General features: G+C 38.5%; 1 protein-coding gene across 2 annotated transcripts in view; it reads left to right on the top strand.

Annotated features, from left to right (window-relative positions):
* WDR64 (WD repeat domain 64) overlaps positions 1 to 9,608 on the top strand; it is a 149,936-nt gene that overhangs the window by 21,540 nt on the left and 118,788 nt on the right. For both annotated transcript variants that reach the window (XM_049633850.1, XM_049633852.1), the window contains 3 exons: positions 1,370 to 1,399; positions 2,607 to 2,717; positions 5,419 to 5,633. In XM_049633850.1, the coding sequence (XP_049489807.1) occupies positions 1,370 to 1,399; positions 2,607 to 2,717; positions 5,419 to 5,633 (356 nt within the window). The remainder of the gene's footprint in view (positions 1 to 1,369; positions 1,400 to 2,606; positions 2,718 to 5,418; positions 5,634 to 9,608) is intronic.

Genomic DNA, 9,608 nt, shown 5'->3' with positions numbered 1-9,608 from the left:
CATGCAGACACATCTGTTTCTTACAAAAACCATGCAACTGGAGAGAAAAATTGCTTAAAAACTGATTTTTTTAAGATTTGATACACCAAGAATAAACAGCATTTTGAAAGTTGCATGTTTTACAAATAGGGTGACACATTCTGTGAACAACATAATTGGTAGGGTAGGTCACAGGAATAGTTTATTAAAAGGTAGTCATTAATAATGCAAAATATCTCAGAATAGGTTAATCCATAATTTAGGCTCAATGTAAAGTACAATAAACACAGTTAAGGATTTTCATGATGCTCTCTAGAGGGGTTGGTAATATAGACTGTAAATGTCATTAATAAAAATTCCTGCCAAAAGGCTGAATTTTAAAAATTCAGAAGATATTTATAAGGGTTATGGAACTTTTAAAGATGATAAAAGAAATTGAAACACATGCTTTCTGCTAAAGATAGAGGTAGAGAAATAGAAGAGGAACACCACGGGTGTTCTGTTCTCTGCTCACCAATTTCCTGAGGGCACTTAATTCCTCCCATCTGGAAAAAAAGTCCCGGTTGGAAAAAGCCTCTTTGAACTCTTCAGATGAAAGAGAGTCTGAAATGACCGTGACTAACAGTTTTAGTGATCTAATTTACTTTTCCCCCTTTTCACGTCTGTTCCTTCTGGGCAGCCATTTTCTGTACTTTTCCCAAGACCACATGACCATGCAAAAGATATCAGGTCATTAATATGCTTCAAATACTTACCTTGACCTTGAAAGCAATTAACATGCCCTAAGGGAAGATGAGTCTGATCAGGTTCATTATAGCTCTGCAAGGACTAAGTCTATGATTCTCAACCAACACAGTACAGGGCATAAGATTCATGCAATAGACACTTAACCCAGTAAAAGAGGAAGCACACTGGGTAGAATGTTCCTAAGTCTCTCAGGAACCTGAGAGACAACTTTCAAATGAAACAGTATTTCTCTTTTCCAAATCAAGCTGTGTTCATATTGACCTATTTAGCATTCCTTTGGACTACTCTTGACATTGCTGTTAGTATTATTTTGCATTCCCAGTTTTGATATCCAGTGTTGCTCCGAATAACTAAAGAATGTAAGGCAGTCTGCAAACAGGGAAAAACCATCAGTACAGTGTGAGACTCTACAGGCACAGTCAACAGGCTTTAATGACAAGCCACAGAAGCACACACTGTGCCCGAAGCAAATAGTGAATTCTTCCCCAAGAGCTAGGTTTTTAGGGGAAGGGAGGAAATGCACGGAAGGTATAAATGACAAGAGAGAGGAAACTGTGGAGACAATGTGTTGTTTTAAAGCCAAAATTCTCCATTTTAATTGTAGTGTCAACTAATTTTCATTATTCTCTTCCTTTGTTCATAGATGAGAGTCCAGACCAGCACCACTGTTAGGGTGAGTACATTTTATAAACTCCCAGTGCAGTCAGATTTGGGGCTGAGGGCATGGATCCTCAATAACTAATCACAAGCTCTATGCAGTGCCAAGTAGGCCCTAAGAAGATGTTTTCGTATTGTATGTCTATTGACTAGGACCAAAACTAGACCTTGAGCAACAGCAGAGGACCCTCACCTTGCTTCCTGAAGTTAAATTTATTTCAGAGAAGTGTTCAGAGACATCAGTCCCTGGAAGCTTCCATTTAAAAGCCTCACCAAAGTTTTTCCGGGCAGCTGCTATTGAGGAATGTAAAACCTGGACACAATCCAAGCTGTGAGAACAACAGGGAAATGGCCAAGGGATATAATTTGAAAATATTGTATTGGAAACTCGAAAATAGCATTGAAAACTTTAGTGCAACTTATAATTTATTTAATCCATATCTCTAAGTGGAAAGTGACCTTGTGGCGGTTGTAAAGCTATGATGAGCTGGTTTCAGAGTCGCACGATGGCTTTATGAGAGATGGGGACATGTCTGCCTTTCACCCTGCTTATAAGCACTGAATGCCCTGAACTACACAGGATGGAGCCATGCCGCCTGGCAGAGAAGCCTTTGCTTCTTAAGCTGAAACAGCTGTTGGAATCCCTAACGCACGTCTGGAAAGCAGGCAGCAGTGTCCAGCACAAGTAGGCACTCATAAGTGGGAGCTGTTGTGCTGGCTTTGTCCTGTGTCTTTGACATGACAGATCCCACCTGTGCCAACTTGGTGACTTTAGGCAACACAAGACAAACTCATTGGACTCAACTTAGTTATTGACCAGATGATCACTAAGCTCTTTTCTGGCTAAAAATTGTATGCATGGGGACAGGATCAGAGAACTGGCTTAACTTGGGCTCCCCATGTCCCCATGAAAAGGTGTTCTCACGAAAGTAAAGAGTGCTCACAGATGCCTGCTCTGTGGGTGGCTCTGTGCATCCAGGGAGCTGCAACAGGCATGAGCTCACCATTCTCGCGCTGATGGTGCTGGAAAACTCAAGAGTCAAGTATGAAAGATGAGAGCCTCTCTTCCAGACATCAAAGCAGAGATGTTGCAAGGTTCCCCTGCAAATACTGGGGCAAAGTGAGGCTTAAAATGGAACTAACATACTCTTTAGTAACCATCACCAAGTGATAGAATAAAACATATTATGTCCTCCTCCCCCAATTCTGTGTTTTTCTACCAGGACACCTCCTGGATCACAGGATGTGATTACCTCTCACAGCTGAAAAGAATTGTTGCCACTACAGAAAGGACCATCATTGTCTGGGATTATAAAGCTCAAGGCAGTGGCCAGGTACTGTGCCCAGAAAAATACTCCTGGTACTGAGGTTGTCTTTTCCATCCTGGTAGGATATGAGCTATCCACTTCCTCTACTGAATGTCAGTTTCCTCATACATAAAATGAGGCAGTTTAACTAATCAAGTTCATCATTAAACAAGTTCAGCATTAATATTCTGTGAGTCTAATTAAAAAGGAACATTCTTTTCATTTAGTGCGTATTTAATTTGGTGAACAAAATAAATAATTTTGTCTTCTTTTGTTTTTAAGAGAGAGAGAGAAGCTGATTCCTTTCTTCTTTATACCCTTCTCTGAATTCAAGTATTAGCTTTTTGATTATGCTCGTGTTATCAGGTTCATAGCCCTTCTTTCCAGTGCAGCTTCATTTGGTAAGAAAATTACTAAAAATGAAGTGACCAATTCTGGTAAAACATCTAAGGGGGAAGATGTCAATATGATCCCTTTAGTGCACTGAAAGGTTACCATTTAAGCAGTTTGCAATATTTATTGAGCATTTGCAGACATATAGAAGTAATGAACACATTCCCTGCACTCAAACAAAACTCAGTCTTGAAGGATCTCATGAAAAAACATAATATGTAATACAATGGTGCAACAAATTATGCATTTAAAAAAAAAACAAAAAAACATAACGGCCATAAGAGTTTGGGGAGAGGCAAGATTGTAAAAAATGCCCTCAGGAAGCAGGATCCTTTGAAGGATAAGGAGGATTAAGAAATAATTAGCCTTCCTCTGTGCCTTACTTGTCCCTAGGCTCAGTGGAAAACTAAACTTCTCATTCTTGTCCCCATAACCAGCTAGTGATGCCAGGATGACTTTAAAGAAGATAGGTTCTTGCTTCATGTACTTTATTATGTGATGTGTTAGGTCTCATGTTCTGCAGTTTGATTGCAACGTCTTCTCTGTCCAGTTCTGTCCAGTTTTCACTCCTGTTTTCCACCTCATAGAAGCTTCCAGATCCTTGAGAGCATCTTCTTCCACTCTCTGTCCCCTTGCCTCCTTCTCTGCCTTCTTGTCTGCACCACCTGGATGGAGCATCTGGGCTAAAGCCATCCCCACCCTCCATTTTCCTAAATCCTTTGAAACTCTAGTCCTGATAGATGTGACAGCCTTTCTCTGCTTCTTCAAGGTGGCTAATACCTCCTGGAGAAAAATACGAAGTCACACTGTTTGGCATCACTACAATTCAGGGTCCGCAGACTCATCTGAAGACTCACTGGCTTCTGTCAACCTCTTTCTTGCCCTTGTAAATCACTTTCCCATCCCTGTCAATATTCCAAAGGCCATTATTGTCCTCAAGCTCTGTCCCTTTCAGCAGATGGACTTGCCCCTATTTTCCTGAGGAATCTGAGTCTATGAGACTTAACCTCTTGTAAATTCTAGCTCTCCCACCTACAGCTTTAATGAGGACATTCTACTACCTTTCTTTCTTCCTTCCTCTCTCTGGGGGCAAATATCCCATCCCCTCCACCCTCGTCCAGGACAAGGCTCTTTCCTTTCTATCTTTTTGACATTCAATTCTCCTTCTAAACCATTCCTTTCAACCACCTCTGAATCTTTCTGTCAACCAGTTCATATCCCAGATCACAGGTCACCTTCCCTGACTATGGGACCTACAGTGGCTTCTCCAGTCACTATCACAGCACCCTGCTTTATTTCCTCAGTGCACTGCCCATGATCTTAAGTGATCTGCTTCTTTATACCTGTATTCCTGCACTAGAATGGTAGCTCCACAGAGTCAGAAACTTGTCTTGTTCATCCCCACATGGCCCATGCCTACAATAGCTCTTGGCACATTGTAGTAGCTCAATAAATATTTGTTGACTGACTGAATGAAGCTCTAAATATATTCAAGTCTCACACATTCTAAATAAAATAAAACAAAACAGATGTTTTAATAGTTTTTTTCCCTCTCTCTTAGGTAGAGAGTGAATTCTGAGAGAGCACTCGATATATAGCCCAGTGAACCCAATCCAATAGCCCAGAGTCAGCTTGATAAATGCTTGCTGACTATTTCTGGATGAACTTGGCTGTTAGGATATGTTTTTCCTGATAACTCCTTGTAAAATAATCGGGGTGTTAATACTTGATTTTCCTATTTACCATCCAGTTTTATGTCCCTGGTCTTGTAACACCTCAACCTTGTTACTTCCCATAAATTTGCCGTACAAATTCAAGAGAGGGACAGGCCCAGTAACACCACAGAAAATCTCATTACATATTGAGTCAAAGGCGCCTCACCCTTTTCCCTACAAACCCCCCAAAAGCACAGTGATGGGGTCATGGTGAATGGTCATTAACTTTTACTTGGTTAACTTTGGACATTTTTTTTTTCAACATTTTTTATTTATTTTTGGGACAGAGAGAGACAGAGCATGAACGGGGGAGGGACAGAGAGAGAGGGAGACACAGAATCGGAAACAGGCTCCAGGCTCCGAGCCATCAGCCCAGAGCCCGACGCGGGGCTCGAACTCACGGACCGCGAGATCGTGACCTGGCTGAAGTCGGACGCTCAACCGACTGCGCCACCCAGGCGCCCCTGGACATTTTTTTTTTCAAGTTTCTTGAACACCGTGGGAGTATCTAAAATGAGAGACACCAGAAAGTAAAACTTGTATCAAATAATAGGGCAATAGCTAATATGTGGATAGTAGAGCAATGTAATAACTTATTAAAAGCATTCTTCTGTTCCTAGGAAAACTATTTTGTCATAAAGCCTGTGGATCACTGCCTCCTTTGTGTGTGCGTAGTGTCTCTGCCCGACCAGGTCTGCCGAGATGACATCCTCTTGGGGGATGATGGTGGTTTCGTAAACAAATTCACAGTAAATAGTGATGACTTTGGACTGAAGCAGGCAAAAGCCAAAAAAAAATTACAAAACCAAGTCTTAGACTCAAAGAACTTTAAAAGGTAAGGGTAGTACATGGGCAGCTCAATTGTTTTAATATAGACTGTGTTCAAGTATTTATATAGTGAGCACAATGTGCTAGACCTACCGTGGTAGAGATCTAAAATGCCAAGCTGAACAAGAAATGCCTCTTACGTCAAAGAACTTGCAGTGTAATCGGGAAGAGAAACGAGAAAATTAGCCCCTGAAATTTCAATTAACAATAAAACCTATAGGTAATTGAATAAACGAAAGAGTTAAGTGAAAAAATTAAATCATAAAAGACATATATGACTGTTTACTAGCACTTGAATGAAGAAGAGTATAAACATGAAAGCAGTGAATGTAAAATTCGAAGAAAAAATTGGATATTTGACAAAATCAAAATTTCTGGACATCAAGAGATAACATTTTAAAATAAGCTAGCATAAATATTTATAAATCAATATGACAAATAATGGGTTAATACTCTTTAATAGATGTTGGAGTTTTATTAAAAAACAATAATTCCCTGAGAAAAATGGTCAAAGACTATGACCAGATAATTCACACACAGGCACTCACAGTACAAATACTCAATAAACATTTCAAAATGGTCATCAGGCAAAAATACTAACAATTATGTCCAAGTGATGAGATTATAGGTGATTTTTATTGTCTTTATAATTGTGTTGTCTTCGAAGTTTTTAGAGTAAAGCATATATTACTTTTATTAGCAGAGAAACAAATTTTGTATTAAATATATCCTCTCTCTTAATCAAAAAAGTACAACTTAAAATAAGATACAATTTCTCACTTATAAAATTGGAAGAGATTAAAAATGGGGGAGATTTTATGGATGGGCATTCTCCCACACTATTGTGGTAGAAAGTATGAGTTAGATCCCTTTCTGGAGGGAAACTTGAGCACACACATCAAGTGTCTGCATAAACCTTTACACATTAGGACCCAGGATGTACATGTGTTTAAAAATAAAAGTATGGTTATCACAGCATTATTCCCAACAGTAAAGTATCTAGTGTCCAACAATGGAGGAATGATTAACTTAAATGATTAAGTCAGTTCAATACTGTATAAATGTGTAAAAACTCTAATACAGTTTCTACAAGTATATATTTACATATTTTATAAATATGTACATAGAAATACAATACATTTATATGTAAAATATATTTTTTGTCAGACCCCTGTTTTTTGTCAGATATTTAAAGTATCAAGAGCATTCAGTAAATCATAGTATAATCATAGTAGGGAATGCCATGCACTCCCATTAAATAATGTTTTGAAAAATATTTAATAACATGGAAAATGTAAAGAATATAATATTAGGTAAAAAAATTAATTTTTCTATGTACATATGAATTCAGTTTTATAAAAAAATACATAGATGTGTTGTCTATGTCTGTATATTTCTATTTAGGAAAATATTGAATGTAAATATCTCAGTATATTAATAATGATTCTCTGTGGGACTTTGAAGAGGTGATTTTTATTTTCCTCTTTATGTTTTTCTACTTTCTAAATATGCAATGAAAATTTTTCTTTTCTTTTTTTGAGAGAGAAAGAGGGCACAAGTTAGTGATGGGCAGAGAGAGAGAGAGACAGTGAGAGAGAAGTGGGGCTTACCTGGAGCGGGACTCAAGCTCACCTATGTGGAACTCAAACTCAGGATCTGTGAGGTCATGACCTGAGCCAAAGTCAGATGCTTAGCAACTGAGCCACCCAGGCACCCACAAAATTTTCTTTTAGAATAAGAAAAAAAATACTTTTAAAAATACAGGATTATATTTTGTCGTTAATGTAACAAATATTTTATCCCAGAGTTAGAATATGCAATTTAAATCTCAAACTATTACAATTAGCCAATTTCTAAAAAGAAAAGAAAAGAAAAGAAAACAATTAGCCAATTTCTGAAATCCTGATAATGACATAATAATTAACTATCTGGCTCCATTTTCCATTCTTCATATTACTTAGTTGCACCAAAGTATTAGAATCTGATGGGGGATTCCTAATATGTGATGTGCTACTGTATACACTATCAAGAATTTCATTCCACGAGAAAGTCGGGATAGAAGGAACATACTTAAACATCAATAAAAGCCATTTATGAAAAGCCCACAGCTAACATCATCTTCAATGGGGAAAAACTGAGAGCTTTCCCCCTGAGATCAGGAATGTGACAAGGATGTCCACTCTCCCCGCTGTTGTTTAACGTAGTGTTGGAAGTGCTAAATCAGACAACAAAAGGAAATCAACGGCATCAAAATTGGCGAAGATGAAGTCAAGCTTTCACTTTTTGCAGATGACATGATAATATACATGGAAAATCCGATAGACTCCACCAAAAGTCTGCTAGAACTGATACATGAATTCAGCAAAGTCTCAGCATACAAAATCAATGTACAGAAATCAGTTGTATTCTTATACACTAATAATGAAGCAACAGAAAGACAAATAAAGAAACTGATCCCATTCACAATTGCACCAAGAAGCATAAAATACCTAGGAATAAATCTAACCAAAGATGTACAAGATCTGTATGCTGAAAACTATAGAAAGCTTATGAAGGAAATTGAAGAAGATATAAAGAAATGGAAAAACATTCCGTGCTCATGCGTTGGAAGAATAAATATTGTTAAAATGTCAATACTACCCAAAGCTATCTACACATTCAATGCAATCCCAATCAAAATTGCACCAGCATTCTTCTTGAAGCTAGAACAAGCGATCCTAAAATTCGTATGGAACCACAAAAGGCCCCGAATAGCCAAAGTAATTTTGAAGAAGACCAAAGCAGGAGGCATCACAATCCCAGACTTTAGCCTCTACTACAAAGCTGTAATCAAGACAGCATGGTATTGGCACAAAAACAGACACATAAACCAATGGAATAGAATAGAAACCCCAGAACTAGGAACCACAAAAGTATGGCCAACTAATCTTTGACAAAGCAGGAAAGAATATTCAATGGAAAAAAGACAGTCTCTTTAACAAATGATGCTGGGAGAACTGGACAGCAACATGCAGAAGAATGAAACTAGAACACTCTCTCACACCATTCACAAAAATAAACTCAAAATGGATAAAGGACCTGAATGTGAGACAGGAAACCATCAAAACCCTAGAGGAGAAAGCAGGAAAAGACCTCTCTGACCTCAGCCACAGCAATTTCTTACATGGCACATCCCCAAAGGCAAGGGAATTAAAAGCAAAAATGAACTATTGGGACCTCATCAAGATAAAAAGCTTCTGTACAGCAAAGGAAACAATCAACAAAACTAAAAGGCAACCAACGGAATGGGAAAAGATATTTGCAAATGACATATCGGACAAAGGGCTAGTATCCAAAATCTATAAAGAGCTCACCAACCTCCACACCCAAAAAAACAAATAATCCAGTGAAGAAATGGGCAGAAAACATGAATAGACACTTCTCTAAAGAAGATGGCCAACAGGCACATGAAAAGATGCTCAACGTCACTCCTCATCAGGGAAATACAAATCAAAACCACACTCAGATATCACCTCACGCCAGTCAGAGTGGCCAAAATGAACAAATCAGGAGACTATAGATGCTGGTGAAGATGTGGAGAAACAGAAACCCTCTTGCAGTGTTGGTGGGAATGCAAACTGGTGCAGCCACTCTGGAAAACAGTGTGGAGGTTGCTCAAAAGATTAAAAATAGACCTACCCTATGACCCAGCAGTAGCACTGCTAGGAATTTACCCAAGGGATACAGGAGTGCTGATGCATAGGGGCACTTGTACCCCAATGTTTATAGCAGCACTCTCAACAATAGCCAAATTGTGGAAAGAGCCTAAATGTCCATCAACTGATGAGTGGATAAAGAAATTGTGGTTTATATACCCAATGGAGTACTACATGGCAATGAGAAAGAATGAAATATGGCCCTTTGTAGCAATGTGGATGGAACTGGAGAGTGTGATGCTAAGTGAAATAAGCCATACAGAGAAAGACAGATACCATATGTGTTC

This window comes from Panthera uncia, chromosome F1, assembly GCF_023721935.1.
Source record: "Panthera uncia isolate 11264 chromosome F1, Puncia_PCG_1.0, whole genome shotgun sequence".
NCBI classification, from domain to species: domain Eukaryota; kingdom Metazoa; phylum Chordata; class Mammalia; order Carnivora; family Felidae; genus Panthera; species Panthera uncia.
Note: the sequence above shows the minus strand (reverse complement) of the source record. Positions and strands in the feature narration are given on the sequence as shown.